At 47.9% G+C, this 20,031-nt stretch overlaps 1 protein-coding gene across 1 annotated transcript; it reads right to left on the reverse strand.

Annotated features, from left to right (window-relative positions):
- Positions 1–15,102: 15,102 nt before the first annotated feature.
- On the reverse strand, positions 15,103–19,314 carry LOC307237022 (transcription factor Sox-9-like). Its single transcript, XM_080009632.1, has 3 exons — positions 18,571–19,314; positions 17,632–17,879; positions 15,103–17,371 (listed from the first exon to the last, which is right to left on the reverse strand). The coding sequence occupies exons 1-3, from the start codon at positions 19,128–19,130 to the stop codon at positions 16,581–16,583; spliced, it is 1,599 nt and encodes a 532-aa protein (XP_079865758.1). The 5' UTR covers positions 19,131–19,314; the 3' UTR covers positions 15,103–16,580.
- Positions 19,315–20,031: the final 717 nt, after the last annotated feature.

A 20,031-nucleotide genomic window follows, 5' to 3' on the forward strand; every position in this document is an offset into this window, starting at 1 on the left:
CTATGAAGAATAAATGGACACCTTAGAGTGAGCGTTACAGTTCCTTCACTGTGCGAGAGACTGTAATTCTCACCCTTGCAAGTACCACAACTGCTGTACTCAATTGCATCCGAGGGGTGTCTCTTCCAATTACTTTGCTAAATACTGTAAATGCCATGCAACATACACACACTCACACACATTATTCCCAATCACAGGGATCCCGGGGGACTTTTGAGTTACGCCGGCGACCCGACCGAATCACCTTTGGGACGGTATCTGGTTAGAGAGTCCTATGTCCTTTGTTTGTTTTCCTTAATAACCAGAGATACTTTGAGAATGTCAGGGGCTGGATGTCATTAGCGGGGTGCGGCCCGGTCTCCCGTGAGGGGAGGCCCGAGTTTGCCTTACTCACTTCCAGTTCTGAGTCAACAGAGTAGGGGGAAGCTTTTCCGCCACCGCCATCGCCGTCGCCATCACTAGAGCTAAAGCTTGGCCCCTGAACCTCTGGTCCAGGGGAGACGGAGAGAGAGAGAGAGCGAGAGAGGGGTGGGGGGGTGGGGCAGGGGACCCCAGCGGGAGAGGAGATACCAGCGTCCTCTAATGGATCTGTTTTCATTCCAGGGGAAGTGGTTATTTAAGTAGACTGCGGGGAGAGCCCTGCTCTCCAAACATCCTCAGAGGGGTTTATACTCTCTGGGTGAGTTGATGTTTTTAATAAGAGGAGAGGCTATCGGGAAGATGGAAGACGAGAGGTAGGGGGGTGGGGGGTGCAAATGTGCCCGTTTTCTTCCCGAGCGCGGCCTCCTACAGGAACTTCCTTTATTCACAACTCGGATCTGGAGATTCCATTCCAAAAGGAGCCTGCTCTCATTGATAATGTATTTCCTATGACCGTGTGTAATGAATGAGTGACTATACCAGGGATGGGATTATTCAAGGTGCCTTTGTAAGTATAGTACACTGGCTGCAATGGATGTTTTAAAGGCGTTCATACACTTAAATTTTTATTTTTTTTTATGTAATTGTACAATTTAGCATTCATTTTTAGAACCGGGGATAATAACCACTCTATTTACTTGACTGGTCTCAATCCGCCAAACTAAACCCTTCCAGCCATGACTTTAGACCTGCAACCTGTTAAAATTATTTGACACCTTTTCCAGTCCAAGGTTGACAAAGAAGCTCAGATTCTGTACATACGCCATTTATCCACGGCACTCCCATATTTTCAAAAATTTTCCTCAGCAAACACAGATGAAATACTTTTGAAATGCATCCCCGCACAAATGACCCTTTTCAGAGGCTGCCAGGCAAAATGTGTTGACTTGGCCATGACTTGAGGTGCCTCTAATGATCATGAAAATATGATGGGTGTAATCTTTAACAGTGCGTGGGGTGTGCTTAAGTGTATGTGCATATAAGCTTGTGAAATTAGGAGTTTTTTGGCAGGTTGCTACTCAGCCTGGTGCCGCTTTGCCGACTAATGAATCTTCTGATGGGGGCTTGGGTGGTGGGGGCGCTGTGGGGGTTGTCCTGATTGGCCCAATCCCCTGACTGGGGTCTGGTCCTCAGTTGCAGTGCCAGAGAACGGGACCTTGGGACACGCCCTGGGGATCAGCACATGTAAACACAGATTGACCATCCCAGGCTCCATATGGAAGAGATCATCACGTAGCAGAGAAGCGTGACGTGTGTCATGGTGGGGCCAAAGGATCATATATACCTCCCCATACCCCCACACACCCCTTCCCCTAAATACCACCCTAACAATCGCTTCCAAAAACCACATCCAGATCTGTCAACAGGACTTGCAACCTGGCAGGCAACACCATTTCTCCAAGTTACTGATTGAATCTCTGACCCGGCCGGGGCTTTAACAGCTATCACTTGACACTTTCACTCGACTGTTACCTACCTGTTGCACGACCTATGGGCAAGAATCGCAAAGGAAGAGGGGATGATGAAAAACGTGCACAGCCCCCCCTTCCCGTACTGGAGCTCTGAGGTTATTGAGCGGCAGTGTAATTACTGTGGTGAAAGCATGGTTCTCCTCTTTATGGATGACTGGGTATGGATTAACTCATTACCCCCGGTCCGGACCACACAATTAGGCCTCGCACCACAATTAAGGCTCCATGTGAGGCCTCACTACTCATGCGGTGGGTCACAGTTATCTCTGCCAGCGCTCTGTTCCTGCCACATCTTATCCCGACTCCACTGAAGATCCCTTATTGCTGATCTGTAATTGTACTGACAGCCATTGTTTTGGCAAGTCAGCTCTCCCTCCCTCGCTGACGTGTATCGATCGGGTTGGGGCGTGGGCTACTTTTCCTGGATTGCTTCTCGACATGCACATGGCCACAGGCACAGATGCAGACCTCCACTTTGGCTTGTTTGAGGCTACTGTCAGTAACACGGTGGGCTCGTGGGCCCTCCAGACCATTATAGCCCGCCAGGGTGGCCTGGGAAACAATGCTGCCCATCTGGATTCAGCTCTCGCCGGGTCTGGACGGCCTGATGGATAGGGAGGTCTCTCCAAGACATCCAGCTGACCCTGTCGAGAGGAGCCCAATGAATCATCCACCCCTGTCCCGTGTGACAGGTCAACCCTGTAACCAAGACACAAGGGTCAAGGGTTCTGTCAGGACTCTAGCTTCCCTGTTCCCCTTCCTTTAATCACAGAGAAACTAATCCAATCACGAGGAGGGTGTCATTTCTATTGATATCAGTGTGTGTGTTTGGGTCTGCTTGTTGCTGTCACATTGGGATTACAATTTTAGCTCGGCCGTGGTTATAGTGTTTGTCCTTTCAGCTCCTGTGTTTTCATTGTGGCCTGCTGTTGAAGCCTCAGGTTTCTACATTAGTTTATTTTGGTAGCTCCTGTAAAAAAGGAGCAGCTGGGTCAAATATGTGTGAGTGTAAGCAGAGGAGGTCACCCAAGACCAAGCCATCTGGTCAGGTAGGACGGAATGCCAGGCTGCATTCTCCAGTTTATGCAATTGCAACACCAATCGGAGGGCTGAAAACGTTCTCCTTTCCACTTTGAGTATTACCGCCGTCGCACTCATAAGGATTCTGCCCTCTCAGGAAAAACGTCTTTGATCCACGATCGAAATGGGTTCTCAATCAATTGGTCTCAACAGCTTCTCTATCTATTAACTTGTCAACGTCTCGAGCCAGACCGCCAGTGAAAAGCAGGCCCTTCAGCCCATCTCCCAACACCGTGATGGATGGGAGCTCACACTGATTTTCCATTGCTCTGGAGACTTCATTTGTCAAGAGGCGTCTCAGGTTTCTCTGGCAATTCTTTGTTAGGAGCGAGCTGCAGGCTCACGTCCTATGACCCATTTACAACGTGGAAATACAGAGCTATATGGACAACTATTAATGACCGTAAATTAATCATATCGTTATTGGTTGAGTGACTGTTTAGGCGCTGGGTTTGTCAAAAGTTGTTGCTAGGTGTGTGATGGTAGGAGCGAAATATTGGATTATGTCTTCTTTTTAGACAATCAGTATAGTTTATATTTAGGTCATTTCCTGCTGTCAAGGATACTAAAACTGAGCAGCAACAACGGATGGGGTCAATAGATAGCGCCGGTGGCTATAGTTGAGTTGCCTTTCCGCCCGTCACTCAGTTGGCCCGCCCGGCCGCTTGTCAGTCATAATGACAAACGACAGCACCTGATGAAACAGAGGGAGTTACATCATCACTTCCCTAATGAGGCAGCTCACAGCAGGAGGGCGAAAAGAGGGAACGGGGCAGGGCGGAGGAAGATAGAGAGAGCGAGAAAGCCAGAGAGGACCATCGTTTGCCAAATGCACATGGCCTGCCCAGAGATCGTCCACGTTTAGCGCTGATTTGATTTGATGAGTGCTTTAGCATAGTATAACTACCATTTATATAACGGGATAACAGGCCCTGGAATAATTACTTCTGTCCTCGTTTCCAACACGCCGATGCAACTTTGACTTTCACTTTGCGCTCGTCATGTTTGATACATTGCGGCAGGCATAATTGAACTCATCTTTCATGAGACGGCTACGCTGGCAGCAAGTGGTGAACTCAAATTCGTACGGTAGCATGGTTAGCTTTTAGGGCTGTTGGGCCAACGCCGATAGCTTCAGATGGTTATAGCCCGGATGTTTCCACTTCAACGTAGCCCAACATATGTTTGATAATGTCCGCGCATTTCCTATACATGTAATGACGCAAGTCAGCAGCAGCGGGAACCCCGGCCAAGGCCCTCAGGCCTTGAAGCATTGAAGCATTGAAGTGCCTTCCCCCTGTGGGCCGGCGTCTCTCTCCGGGTCATCCTCATTGGCTCCGGCTCTGGGCTCAGCGTTGGAGTCCAAGGGGGAGATTATCTGGCCCGTCTGCCTTCAGGAGCTCCCAGGGTTTGTTTCTTTGTGTGGCATCGGTGCTGGCTGGGAGCGCGCCCACCGAGAGAGGGGAAATGTGTTTGACATACGCTCAGCAGCACACAGCCGGGGAGGCTGGAACAGCAGGATACAATTAATGACCACAGAATAAGATTGCTCCAATATGGCTTCCCTCTACCCCCACCTACCTCACCATGAGGCTGTCATATTTCACTGACCTGCCTTGCCCGCATCGGGAGGAGGAGGAGGAGGAGGAGGCCCTTTTATCCCCCTGTTTTTTTTTTTGTTGTCACTCTCTCCCTCTCCCTCTGTCTCTTCCCTTTCTCTCTCTCTCTCTGTCTCTCTCTCTCTCTCTCTCTCTCTCTCTCTCTCTCTCTGTCTCTCTCTCTCTCTCTCTCTCTCTCTCGCTCTCTCTGTCTCCGTCTCTCTTTTCTCTCCGTTGATGAGGGTCATTGATATGCAACGCTGCGTTCGTGGATCAGGAGATTCTGTTCTCATGCATATTTGTGGGGCCTGTAGCGCGACACCCCCAAAAAAAACAAGCACCGGGTCCTTGTTTATGTCCAGGTAGAAGACCGTAGACCAGTCAAAGTGCCGAGAGAAATACGTCCATCTGAGACGTTAGCCATGCTACTCAAATTTGATCCCCCTGGTCATGTTTACTTGTTCGCAATTTTGCAACTCTTCGGTCTTGGCTTCATCTCTGTGTGAGGGGATACACATGTGGTGTTGGGTCTATGGGATGTCAGGATATTTCATACGACATGGCAGCTGGAGTCCACCCCCCTACCATTCGATAATACAACAGTCGATAATGCTCAGACGGTGGTAACGTGAAGATTTGTCATCCAACAAATAAATAGGAGCCCTTTAAAAGAGACACATGGAGGAAGGAAAATCTGGAGGCCAAATGTTTCCGGATTGTTGCAGTTTTGGAGAATGGGGGTGGATGGGTGGTTGGGTGGTGGGGTGGATGGGTGGGGTGATGGGAGGGGGGGTCGAGGTTTGTTGCGCAATCCCGAGAACTTTGAGGTCAGCGCTTCTGCCTAAAGGGCTCGGAAGGGGGCGGGGAAGGGCGACGCGCAGAGGAAGAAGAAAACCTTAACAAGGTGTCAAACAGGCGGGCTCTCTTTGCTCGCATAGCTGAGCCTGCGCTGCGATGTTTGTTGACACGTCCGGGAGAGAATTTTGAAGTTTTCGCAGCTATCGTTAATCAGGACGAGGCATGATTTTTCCCAGGGAAGCGAGCCCAGGGAAGCCATCCCCGGCCTCGGCTATTGGACGGTGCCAGCGGGGCCCGTGAGGCCCAGAAAATGGCAACAGGCTTTGTTGCTATGGAAACGAGTGAAAAAGGAGCTGGCGATTTTCTTTTTTTTTTTTTTTCTCTCTCTCTTCATCTTGGAAGATTTGATTTCAGAGGGGAATCTCTCAGCTGAGCTAACCAAATGGGCTTACTAAACACGATTCTTCGGGGAAAAACCTACATTGGGAGTAGAAGCGGAGATCTAATGGGAGGGATTCGTTGTTTTTTTTTTGTGTTTGAGAAAACAAATGGTGGAGGTTTGAGACGCGGTAAGCCTGCATAGAGGCACGCTATCGGATTTACAGCTCCCTAAACGGATTGCAGGGCCCCGGTTCTCCTGATGTCCCCTCGGAATTTCACAGCAAGTTACAGAAAGAGAAAGAGAGGGAGGTGAGTAGAGAGGGGGGCGAGAGAGCAGGAGAGAGGGAGCAGGAGGGGCAAAGGGGGAGAGAAAGGGAAGGGGAGAGGGGGTGGAAGGAGAGAGAGAGAGAGGGTGGGAGAGATAGAGATAGAGGGACAGGGTGGGGGGGGTTAGACAGAGGGGGAGAGGGGGGAGAGAAGAGAAGGGGGGGATGAGGGAGAGCGATAAAGAGAGGGGGGGAGAGAGAGTGAGGGGATAAGGGGAGAGAAAGAGAGAATGTTAGATACAGGAAGAAAAGGGGAGAGGGAAGGGGAGATGGGGAGAGAGGGGGGGTGGAGTGAGAGGGACAGAGTGGGGGAGGGGGAGGCAGAAAGGAAGAGAAGGGGGGAGAGAAGAGAAGGGGGAGAACAAGGGGCGTGAGGGAGGGACAGATAGAGGCAGAAAGAAAGATTGAGAGAGAAGGGGGGAGCTGGGGGGAGAGAGAAAGAGGGAAAGAGTTAGAGAGAGGGGAAAAGTTATAGAGAGAGAGAGGGATAGAGAAGGGGGAGGTGGGGAAAGAGAGATGGGGGAAATAGGGAAATAAGGGGGTGAGAGAAAGAGATGAGGAAGAAAGAGAGTGGCGGAGAGGGGGCAGAGAAAGGGGTGGGAGGCGGAGAGGGAGAAAGTTAGAGAGCCTGAGAGAGAGAGAGAGAAAGAGAGAGTGGGTATATGGGGAGAGAGACAGAGGGAGACAGAGAGACAGAGGGATGGAGAGATAGACAGATGGATAGATGGGGAGTGGGGAGAGGGAAAGAGAGAGGGGAGGGGGGAAAAAAAAGGAAAACCAAGGTGGAGAGCGAAAGAGATGAGGAACAAAGAGAGTGAGTGAGAAAGAATGGAGGAGAGGGGAGAGCGGAAGAGAGAGAGAGAGGCAGGGAGATGGGGCGAGCGAGGGAAGGAGGGAGGGAAAAAGAGGAAAAGAAAGGGAGAGAGTGAAAAGAGATGAGGGAGTCCGAAGGAAAGAGATGGAGGGAGAGATGGGGGAGAGCGTCACGGTCCCATCCTCCCTTAAAAAAAAAAAAAAACAACAATAAAAAGACAGAACCGGGTTTTCTCCTCCACCTCGGCGCCTCAGAGAGCCACCTCGCCGGCACAGCAACACTCGTTTCTTCTCTTTCTCGTCGCCTTTTTCCAGACGAATCGGCCAACACGTCGCCTCTCTCTCCTCATAACCTTGAAGGGCGACGGAGGCTTTGGTTGGATTATAATCTCTCTCTCTACCCCTCGCTCTTTCCATCCCTTCCTCCTCCCCCTGTTTACGGTTGTTTTTATGCATGTAACATGTGGCAGACCTCATCACCCCAAGCATGTGCTCACCGCACGCACGCACACGCACGCGCGCACACACACACACACATGCACACACACACACACACACACACACACACACACACACACACACACACACACACACACACACACCTGTTCCCCTCAGCTGCCGCCGCAAAGCATTCTGGGATGTCTGATGTTAATTCCATCTTTCTCCTGAGCCCGTTGCGAGAAAAAGGGGGACCTCAAATTTGAATTGGAGGTTTTGGGGGAGGGAGGCTTTAAGATGTCGCTGGAAACACTTGAATTAATAGAAATGAATGAGTTTGGATGCAGCAGTGGTGGGAGAAGTACTATGAACCCTCCTTACTTTAAGCAAAAGTAAAACTACCCCGACGCACAATCACTCTATTGAAAGTGAGAATACCACATTGACATTTCTATTCAAGTAAAATTACAAGTTCTTGCTGTTAAATGTACTTTAAGTGTTAAAAGTAAAAGTTGTTGTTGTCACGGTTATGGTATCTTTTTTCGCTAAAGAGAAACACCATTATAGTAATTTACAAAAGTATAGTAATACTTCTAAAGTTATATAGTAATGGTTATAGTTATTTACAAGGATATGCCCCTCAGGAACCATGGATTAGCAATTCTAAATCAGCTCTCCTCATTCTGTGAAATCAGAATGAGACAAAAGTGAAGTCAAAACTATGAATATTTGCTTTGAACGGAAGTGGAGAAAGGGCCTCCGAAAAGACACCAGACACATCTCCATCCAGGACGGTGATCTCCAAGCGGTGACGGACGCTCTATTACGAACGACTAACTCCCATTCAAAAGGTTTCCTTCTGGAGATCTCTCGTGTGGATAGTTTTACTGGACTCTCCCCGTCTCTCAGGAAAAAAAAAGTTGCTGATGCCTTTGGGGGAGGAGGAGGAGGAGGAGGAGGAGGAGGAGGTCGGAGCTGGAAAGTGGTGGGCTGCCCCCGGAGAAAATAATAGAGGCAGAACAGCAGAACAAACTGCACCATCCCCCCCACCAACCCCGTCCATTCCAGAACCGCTAGCAATTAATTTACTAAAGAGGCTGCTGGATCATTCTGGGAGACAAAGGCGGAGGCGAGGAAGAATGCAGAATGCTCCGTTTCCCTTTGTGAGGACATTCTCCACCCCGGATAACTGGGCGGAGGTTGTGGAGGATGGTTCTTGATTGGAGTGACATTGTGGCTATCGGCTCCTTTGGTCTTTCTCGGAAAAAAGCTAAACTTTGAAATAAATGGACGTGCACTTCTCCAGTATAGCGATTTTCTATCCACCCGGGCCACATAAAGTCCTTTGCGGTACATATTCCATGCACAGACAGCAGTGGCAGCCGTGCAAGGAGAGGACCGGCTCATCGGGAGCTCTTAGGGGTTAGGTGTCTTGCTCGAGGACACCTCGGCAAATTATCCAGGAGGAGCCGGGGATCCGACCGCCAGCCCTCCAGTTGCCAGACGACCGGTCGAGAACACTTAGTGAGCAAATCCAGGGTACATCTGCATTCAAAACAATACATTTTACCCACAGTGAACTCAAACTAAATCCTTCAAATGAAAGTTTTCCATTGATAAATCGGTCCAAAAAACCCCCCTAAAAACGGCATTGGTCCGGCTCTCTCTAATGAGCAGGGCATAGTTTATATACACACACACACACACACATCAGATTTGTAAATTTGTAGCATGGTGGCACAGTACTGCTGTCTCACAGCAAGAAGGTATGGGTTCCATTGCCACCTGGGGCGCAGTTGGCACCGCGCTCCGGTGGGTTATCTCCCAGTTAGGGGCCTTTCTGCGTGGAGTTTGCATGTTCTCCCCGCGCTCCCGTGGGGTTTCCTCCACATAACATCGTAAAAACATGCAGAAGGAACATCATCTGACCAGCGATGCACGCTGAAGTTGGACCCCGGGTGCTGGAAGCTTCCAGCACCCACTGCTCCTGGCCTGTCCCCCGGAGGAAGGAGGTGCAGGCATTGATGGGAAAAAAGCGGAGAACACATTTCACGGCCTCCATTAATTGTGTGTGTGTGTGTGTGTGTGTGTGTGTGTGTGTAATGGCTGCCGTAGCTACACGTATGCATGTGTTGTGGTGAGTGCAGTGTGAAATAAAGACGAGCCAAGCTTGTCCACTTTTGTTTGTTTTGTTTTACATAATTTTCGATATATTTATGGATAATTTCCTACTTTGTAGGAAAAAAGTAGGATCATGCACAGTAAATGTATCCCCCTACGTTCCGCCAATCTCAATGTCCTATTAACTCTGATTTCAAGTATTTTTTAATATTTTATTTGCACATTATGACTTGCTCTCACGATTCAAAATATTTTAGGGCTGTTTTAAGTTGACATAAGGAGGGAGCAGGTGGTGTGGGGGTGGGGTTATGCGGTGCCGCAGCGGTGTGGAATAGAACACAGGCACACACACACACACACACACACACACACACACACCCGCATGCCTGCACACCGGCTAACATACACACTCACATACAGTGAACAAACAGTGGTGCTTCTGGAAACAGATGGGGAGGCAGGTGAGTGATGGTTTGCATACACTTTAACAAGAGAACAGTTTGAGTAAAACAAAAAGAGAGAAAAAAATAAAAATAAAACATGAGTTTAGCCAACAAACAAGCACGTATAGGAAGTATAACGATTTAAGAAAAAGAAATATATAAGATGAACACACATCATAATAATAACATCACACATAATAAAGATATTATGTTTCTGTGTGTGTGTGTGTGTGTGTTTGTGTGTGTGTGTGTGTGTGTGTGTGTGTGTGTGTGTGTGTGTGTGTGTGTGTGTGTGTGTGTGTGTGTGTGTGTGTCTGTGTGTGTGTGTCTGTGTGTGTGTGTGTGTGTCACCACACTAATTAATTGGTTTACTGCCACTGGTGTCTCAGTCAGGAATCTGAACTTTGCTTTGACGTGTTGTCCTGGGTGTTCACCTGTTTGGACAAGGGATTGTGGCTCGTCCCCTCCGTGGAATGGAGAAACACAGGGAGCAGCCGAGAGGGCCACTCCACTTAAGAAATAGAAGCTCGAGTATCGCCTGCTCCTACCCCTGCTGCACTATGTCCTCATAATCCAAATGTCCCATTAATGCGGTTGGTTGTTCAGGTGTTTTGTCCTTTTAAACCATGTATCTACACACATACACACACACACCCCATTCTCGGTGACACTCCCTCCCCATTTTGCCCTAATCTGGAGAATGAGAATAATTGATCTACAGTAAACTGAGCCTCATTTTGTCACAGGTCATTTCGTACCTCTCCCATTTTCGTTACCCAGCGCAACATACTGTGGTTTGGACCCATGTCAGCTGACAAACACAAACCTTAAACTCCATGTTTGCCATACTATACATTGAACCCTTTCCAGGTCTTGGTGAACCGTGACTCGTCCACAAAGAAATATAATTAGTTATTCACCACAGAGCAGGTAATACCCATTGTTATTGATTGGATTATTATTATTATTATTATTATTTTATTCCACCAGCTAAACAGCTATATCTCAGGCATGGATTAAAAAAATAAATAATAATAAAACAAAATAACAACAGGCGTCCAAAAAGCCGGGTGCCAATTTGACCATAGGGGTCGCTATGATAAGCAATCCTACAGTATAAAACCTGAAAAACTTCTTCTCATCAACCATAAGTCCAAAAAAAGCAACATTTAACACTCTGTCGTCCTCCTGATTCTTTCTCTTTGTAAGGCACAAGCCAGTTTGCATTCCTGCGTCGAGTGTTTAGACAAACTCCCTCTGCGTGTTACACCCAGCTTTACGCATCGGGGACAAACTGCAGTGGCTCGGCTTAAGTGCGGACCAAAAGTTGCCGAGGGACGGTATCGGTTTGAACTGCCGCTGTCAGAAAACACAAAGCAACCCCCCCGGGACACCCGCGGGGATGAACGCCGTAAAGCAACATGTTCTGAGATTCATCGCGAGCAGAGCAACTACTGTATTTACAGGCGGCCGCGGGAGCGCCGGCCTCGTCCTTTATTGCCTGATTAAAGACAAATGGGCAAAAGGAGAGAATGGAAAATCTCATCATTATTGCAAAGCATCTTCTCCTGAATAATGAGGGATAACGGGAGATAAGGACGAGAAGCCTCCGTTAAGGACCGTGCGCTAACCCGATTAAGCCCTTCCACATTCTCAGGTTCTGCTTTCAATTATGGACATTTGCCACGCACACAACAGGGTTTTTTTTTTCATTTGTTTTTGTGGCAAAGCTACACGTTGTTTTATGTCAGCAATAATGTCAAAACCTCCCTTATAATAAAAATGTGAGTTTACAATATAATACGGTGGAATAAATGTCCTGGAGGGACTTCTGTATATAATAGTTTGGTTTATATTTGCATTTATTGGCTTTACCTTTAAGGTAATATATTATTTTGGGACCCGCATAGCCCCAAATCCCCTACCATCAACTGAAACCAGAGTTGGTTACAAACTCTTCTACTAGTGCTAAGGCGAGCCCGCACCCACCTTCTCTCCCAGACCTGAGCTCATGAGGCCTCAGACACACTTAATGGGATTATGGTAATATCATTTTGTGCCACTGACCTCAGGCCAGTGCCAGGATTCTCGCAGATCCTCAAACAAAAAGCCCCGGAGCTCCTGGAGGGTTCCAGCGGGGGCTGGACCAGGACTCTTGGCACGCAGGCCGAGATCTCCCCGGAGGGCAAAGCACAAGATGGATGGTTGTGGGGCACAGCCTCACTTCCTAAAATCTACGCCCACAGTGATAATAAATTCTGCAATTCTTTTTTTGGAAAAATGGTGGGGAAAAATAGGCGTCTTGTAAAAAATTGTGTATGGTTTTCCAAGATACAGTCGAGGTTGACTGACGTCGGCTGGATGTTCTTTCAAATATGGCTCCAGACGCACCATTCCACAGATAATATAAAAGTAATCTTATTACCTACCCCCCTTTTGCTCCTACCTTTGGCCAAAGTTGTCTTCCCAAGGTTTAGCTGGAGTTTCCCTTCATGGATTTGTGTCATTGGCGTTGAAAAAGACCTTCTTGCGATGGACGGTCTACCACAAGTCAGCAAAGAAAGCTTTGACAATTTCGACATTATCAGTGATGTTCCAACGACTACGCTGAGCACGTTACACGTATTTCTGTCTTTAGTACGGTAATACAACTATTCCAGTGTGATGACCCAGTTATTACTAATAACACCACTACGTCTTCCTGCCTAAGCCAGCGGGTCCCACGTAGGCTTCGAGAAGATCTGTCAGCGTTCAATCGCTAGACCAGCCGGCAAAACCATGGCCAAAGTTGAATGACTAATGATCCCCGCTCAAGGCCTTGAGAAGCCCTGTTGAAAAAATGAACCGATATCCCCCCCAGTCCGACCGCAGCCGCGGAGCTTCTCAACCCCGGTAGCACTGGACGGCCACCAGATGTAAATGTTTATAACCGGAGGAGCGTAAAACATGACATCCCTTTCGGCGTCTTGGGCTGAATAGGACATCAACTCCTCATCGCCCGGTTCAAATAAGGTAAACTCTATATGTCGGAGGGCTGTTTGGCCCTAAACTCCATCTTGTTTTTTCCTTTTCTCTCTATTGTGTTTTATTGTTGTCCCAATTCCAAGGGTGATTCACCAGATTTCTTTTTTCCTCTTCCTTTTCTTTTCCCCTCTTCCTCTTTGCCCCCTTTCGACAGACCACCCATAGGGTTCGGCGGGGGCAGACGTCCCCGTGGAATAATAATGGGGTCGTCCTGGGAAAATTGCCCATGGAAAGGCCTGTCTGACAAAAAAAAAAAAAAAAAACTGCAGAAGAAAGAAGAGAAAGAGAAAAATTTGGTCTGGTTTCCGATGGCTTGTGGGGGAACATTCGTCAGAGGGCTCCTGCTGTTTGGAGGGGGAGCGTTAGCATTGTAGCCCCCAAGCCGCTCATTGGCTGGGGTCGCCCTCACCCCTGCCAAGCCTCCCAGCCAAGGTCACGGCGGTTTGTGGAAAGATCCGTCCTGCGCCTAGAAAGTCCCATGCTTTTCTCAACGCTGTGTTCTCCCATCGGATCGGTTGTGATAAATTGGAACGAGGGGCCGTCTTTCACTTGACTTTGTATTTCCGATGCCGTTTCTGATGTCGTTTTCTGGTTGCACGGGGGGACAAAGTCATCGACGCGCCAGCACTGAGCAATATGGAGATGTGGCCTAAAGTGGCCTGCGAGGCCCCATCGTAGGGCTGGGCGAGGTCGGCAAAATCAAATATCACAATATTGTTCTGATTCCTCGATTTCCGTTATTTTACGATATTTTTGAGTTCATGACTATTAGTGCTTCAATAAGATATACCTGAGAACCACTGGATAGCATTGTGTGTATTTTAACCAAGAGGTAGAAACATCCAGAACCGTCGATGAAGTTCAGAAACTTTACTTTGTCGTAGTGCAACCTGAAGGACAACATTTAACCTCGTGGATACTCGTAGGTTTTGGGATAGGAGTTAGGGTTTGATTTCTCCAAATGATTGAAAATGAAGTCTTTCTTCTCATGCTGCTCCCTTCGAGTAAAGACAAATATCAAGTCTATAAATGTTCAGGACCCTTGTGAAAAGGATAACTTGAGGTGGTTTGTTCTTTTTCAGCCTCGACAAGACCCGGGTGTGTTGGACTAAGATCCTAACTTAAGAAATCCTTCACGCCCCGCGACCATTATCAATTTAAGGAGTTACGTTCACGGAATCGTCAAAACAGCAACGTTTGGAAAGACGTTCATGTCGAGATTCTCGCTTGAATTACAGGTTTAATGTGCTTTCACATTATACTTCCTCATAATATCAAGTTTTTGTGATCACATATTTGTGGTTATCGAGATGTTTATACGGAATTTGACTCAATTGAACTTTTGTTCACGATTCATCCGTTAAACTGTGTTGGGGCCGAGCTACAGGAAGACTTAGGTCCGAGGCGAAGGTTGGGGTGCAGCGGCGGGTGACGGAGAAGCGGTTTTAGTCCAGTTGACGTGAGGACAGAGATGTCATCCGAAACCCCCCGAACCCTTGCCTAGGATTTCTGCGAAAAAAAAACCACACGAAAAAACAGAAAAACACCAGAGCCTGATTGTGTTTACACTGTGGCTGATTTATTAAAGCTCGCCTTACTGTATACTTGGTAATGGACATAAAATATTCTCTAGTGCAGTTTGTTTCTTTAGGCGGTGGAGTATACAGGGGGTGGCGGGTGGGGCTTGGGTGGGCGGGGTGTGGACATACATCTTCTCAATCGGCCGTGGAGACGGCGGCGGCGTGACCTCACGGTCTGCAGAGCCGCAGACGAGCTCCAAAACCTCCAAAGCGAGCTCTAATGAGGAATCCGAGGGCCCCGCTTTCCACAAACTACATTAGCCCCCTTTTTTAAGCTCCCAGTCGGGCAGCTTTCAATGGGGGGGATTGATCCTGGAAGTCCAAAACCTGTGTGTAGCCTCAATGAAAACATGATTAATTGTATGTTCGCTGAGGAAGGTTTAAAGACTGTTTTTTATAATAAGCGCGCCACATTAAAATGTAGAATCTCAATCATTCTGTGCGCTATTTACTTCGGAATGAGTTACCTTCCACTATTGGCATATTAGAAAAATATTTGAAAAAAATAGTCATTCATCTTAATGTCAGCTCAAATAACAGGCTAAGTTCACGTAATGGTCCACTCTCCCTATTAACTCTAAAATATCAATCGCACACAAACGTTTTAATTTTTCAATATATTTTCATTTTATTGCAAACAATGTAATACAAAATATAAGCTTTTCAGACAAGGCAATGTGTACCTATGGAAACTGCATTTAGAAGATGACAACATGAGAACTAAGGATACGGAATATAAAATGAGAAACAGCTTTTAAAAAAAACAAAACAAATAAAGGTATCTTGTGATTCTAGAGATTCTTTACACGCATCCGCGACTTCCACAACCATTAATCAGTTTGTTAGAATGAAACAAGTGAGAATAAAAATTCCAGTTTTTTTTTCTTTTTTAAAGAAAAGACTTTAGACAGGTTTATTGGAATTATAAGTAATCTGTACATAACTAGATCATGAGAAAAAATAAACAAAACAAAAAAAAACAAAGGAACATTTAAATGGAAACATTTTTACCAACGATAAATAACCAAATATGTACCACATATAACAGCAAACTATTAGACTGAAAATTCAATGTTTTCCAATTCAGTTCATCGCTGCGTAATAATAATAAAAATTTTAAAAAAAGACGATAATTGCAAATAGTTATCTTCAAATAAAATTAATGCTAGCGAATAAATTAAGAAAAAAAAGGTTAGAAAGGTGGGGGCTGTAGGTTTTGATGGAGGCTGAACGGTCCAACCAGCATTACCAGTGGACGGAGCTGACTGGGGCTCCGCAGGCACCGATGGTATCAAGGCAGTACCCAGATTAACCCCCAAAAAAAACAACAACCAAAAAAAAAACAAGCATTGCCCAATTACATTTAGCAACACCGTTAAGGCCCCTCGTAGAATGACATGGCAACCTGATAGTAACTCTCCCGACATAATTATCTGAGACTAAAGGCAGAGACAGTTCAGAAAGTTCGCCGGTGACACCGTCCTTTACAGAAAAACCAAACTATGACACACTTGCCTCGCTCGGAGAAATCACTATAAAATATATACAGTACAGAGATCTGAAGCACAATTTTTAGGCTATTTATAAGACATGTTGTGTGAGTAAAAGGCTGTAACTTACTTTCTGTACAAAAAAAATACATTAGTAAGGCCACAGAGGGTCCTCGGACCAAGTCTGGAAAAACCCTCGAACGATGAGGACAACAACGTTGATGGAGATGATAATGACACTGATGATGATGGTGATGAAGATGGTGCGGCGATGAGAGCGGAACACATACACAGTACATACTAAAATATTTATAAACCATATGTCCTCACAGAGGAATTCTCAAAGCAATTGTCTGACATTATATCTAGAAAAATATAATCACAATTCCAAACGATACAAAAGGCACTGTCGTGAGCCATTCTGAACACATGTTTTCAGTACTAGGAACAAGAGAAAACAACAACAAAAAAACAAAAATCAGTCCCGGTCCTGTTCTTCTGTTGGTGACAAAGGGGTGTTGGCAGACAGGAAGTTCTATGTACTTTGAGTTTGGCTGTCTTTGTTGACCAGTCAGTGCTGAGGTTTTGGGTCCTCCTCAAGGCCTGGAGAGCTGCGTGTAGACCGGCTGCTGGTCCCAGTGCTGAGGACTGTGGGTCTGGGGCACCGAGGGCACCCCGGCCGTGTCGGCGATGGGCGTGTACATGGGCCTCTGGCTGGGACTCATGTAGCTGAAGCCGCTGTAGAGGCCGGAGCCCTGGCCCCCGGCGGTGGCGTGGCCGTAGTAGGCGTTGGCGCCCGTCTGGTGTTCCGAGTAGTCGTACTGCGAGCGGGCGATGGAGGGGTAGGAGGCTGCGGAGGCGCTGTAGTGCTGCAGGTTGAAGGAGCCGTAGGCCACGTGCTGCGGCGAGCCCTGCTGCTCGCTGTAGTGGCTCGGACTCAGCTGCTCCGTCTTGATTTGGGTGGTCCTCTGCTGGCCCTGGCCCTGGTCGCCTCCACCCGAACCTCCGTTGCCGCTTCCGCTGCCGCCTCCGCCCAGAGTGGTCAGCGCGTGCTGCTGCTGCTGCTGCTGCTGCTGCTGCTGCTGCTTGGACATCCAGGCCTGGGCGCCAAGGCCGTAGCCGCCGGTGTAGCCAGCCTGGGCGGCGGCGGCCACGGCGGCGTGGCTGTGAGGGGGCAGGTACTGGTCGAACTCGTCCACGTCGAAGCTGCCCATGTTGGAGATGACTTCGCTGCTCAGCTCGCCGATGTCCACGGCGCCGAAGTCGATGTTGAGCTGGCGGCCGGTGCCCTCCTGCAGGGGGCGGCCCTCGCGCTTCAGGTCGGCCTTGCCGGGGGGAAGGTCGGTCTTAGGGGTGGTCGGAGGAGTTGGAGGGCCTTGGGACTGACCTGATGGGTTGAGAAAAAGAATGGGTTCATATTAAAATAGGTTTGATTTAAATAGGTTTGATTTAAGGGTATCAAGGAAGACCATATTGGCAGCACGTGGACAGGTGCATTGGTGGAATAAAAATTCCATTAACATTAATCCTTAACCTGGTTATGCCAACCACAGCTGCAACTATAGTCTCACATCTAGTTTCCTGCACAGTCATATCATGGCTATAGTTAATAAAGGGCCAAAGCAGAAACCAGTGAGGAATTCTTACCTGAGTGCTCTCCGGGAGAGTGCACCTCCCCCATGCTGGAGGCGGGGGAGTCGGCCTGCTGCAGGGCCTTGAAGATGGCGTTGGGTGAGATGTGGGTCTGCTCTCCGTCCTCGGGCTCGCTCTGCCCGTTCTTGACGGACTTCCTCCGCCTGGGCTGGTACTTGTAGTCGGGGTGGTCCTTCTTGTGCTGCACCCGCAGGCGCTCGGCCTCCTCCACGAACGGGCGCTTCTCGCCCTCGTTCAGCAGCCTGGAAGCACAGCAGCGACATGGAAGCGTCAGAGTCACTCCAAAGTGCATGTACTCTGACTTATCAAGGACAGAACAGGTTTGACAAAACAAGTAGATCTGCAGGAAATAGCTCCCTCAAACATGTTATCATGCCGATGTTATTTATTATTATCATCATTTATGCAGTGGAGTAGACTATTATAAGTGTTTTCTAATTTCTTGAACAATTTATTTATATTGCAGATTTTTAAGCATGCTGCGGGAAAAGAAGAAAAATAAAAATGTTTAGACCGACAATTGTATTCCTATCAATATAAATTAAAGCCTTGTTATTATTATTTTTTTAATTGATGTGTGTGTGTGTGTGTGTGTGTGTGTGTGTGTGTGTTTAGATATATTTCACAGATTTCTAAGAATTCTGAGGATGAAGAAGAAAATACAAAAGGGTAGAAAATGCAGAACAGTAATTTCAGTCTATTGTTGCGTTGATATTACTCTCTTATTTTTTTATACAACTAATGTATTCGCATTGCACCGGCTCTGAAGCAGGCTGAGGAACAAGAAGAAGAATAAAATGAAAGAAATAAAAAAATAAAAATCTGTTTTTAGACCGATGACTGCAGCCTACGAACAACACCCACGCGTTTAGTGACGAGAACAAATAAAGAATAAAGCACATTGGGGGAGACAAGGGAGCTCGGGCATCCTACCTCCACAGCTTTCCCAGGGTCTTGCTGAGCTCCGCGTTGTGCAGGTGAGGGTACTGGTCAGCCAGCTTCCTCCGGGCGGCCTGGGCCCACACCATGAAGGCGTTCATGGGTCTCTTGACGTGGGGCTTGCTCTTGCTGGAGCCGTTGACCCGCACCGGCATGGGCACCAGGGTCCAGTCGTAGCCCTTCAGGACCTGGGACACCGCGTCCCGGATGCACACCGGGAACTTGCCCTCCTCCTCCTCCGCCTCCTCCTCCTCCGTCTCCTCCGTCTCCCCGGCCTCCTTCTTGTAGTCCGGGCCCAGCAGATGGTGGTGGTGGTGGTGGTGGTGGTGCTGGTTGTGGTGGCTGCTGCTGTTGTTGTTGTTGTTGTGGTGGTGGTGGTGGTGGTGGTGGTGGTGGTCCGAGAGGGGCCGGTGGTTCTCGGTGTCGGACCCCGACACGGAGCCCGAGGGGCAGGGGGAGCCCGCCGAGTCCTCGGACATGCTGGGGCTCGGAGCGTCGGAGTGGCCCTTCTCCTGTTCGTCTGTCATCTTCAGGTAGGGGTCGAGCAGATTCATGCGAGCTTCTGGTCAGAAAAAATGTATGATAGTGGTGAGAATAAATTTCGAGAGAAAGTTCCTTGAACTCCTAAAATCCCAGGTTGCTGAGACCTCTGCAGAGACTGACGCTGCGAAAATAAAAGATAAAAACAAAACTTTTAACTCCTCCACAAGTTGGAAAAAGAAAAAGCACCGAAAAAAAAAAAAAAAAAAAAAAAAAAAAAAAAAAAAAAGTTCTCGTCCCTCTTCTTCAAGTTTGTTGAAAAACTTCGACCAGTGACAAATGCAAAAGTGCAAATGTTTTCACTTGGGGAAGAAGTGAGAGAGGCTGGGTGAGTGTGAGTGGATGCATCTGCCGCCGCCTGCGCCGCGCTGAGGACTCTGCGGGCGGAGGAGCCGCCGCCTGGATTTATCTCGAGCCTCGGAGTTCCCCTGCGAGGAGGCGATTGGGTGGAGGCTGTTGGGGGTGGAGGCTGTTGGAGGCGGGGACGAAATTCGAGCCTGTATATACACTCACTGAGCACTTTATTAGGAACACCGTACACCTAGTTATTCTTGCAAATACATATATATATATATATATATATATATATATATATATATATATATATATATATATATATATATACACACACACACACATACTGTATATCAGTTAATGTTGACATCAACCATCAGAATGGGGGGAAAAATGTGATCTCCGTGTTTTCTACCGTGGCATGATTGTTGGTGCCAGACGGGCCGGTTTTAGTCCTTCTGCGCCTGCAGATCTCCTGGGATTTTGAGGCACAACGGTCAGAACAGTGCAAAAAAAGAAAAAAAACCCACAAAAAAACATCCAATGAGCGACAGCTCTGCGGACGGAAGCACGTTGTCGCTGAGAGAGGTCAACGGAGAACGGCCGGTCCGGTTCGCGCCG

This window comes from Zeus faber, assembly GCF_960531495.2.
Source record: "Zeus faber genome assembly, chromosome: 11".
Taxonomy (NCBI): Eukaryota; Metazoa; Chordata; class Actinopteri; order Zeiformes; family Zeidae; genus Zeus; species Zeus faber.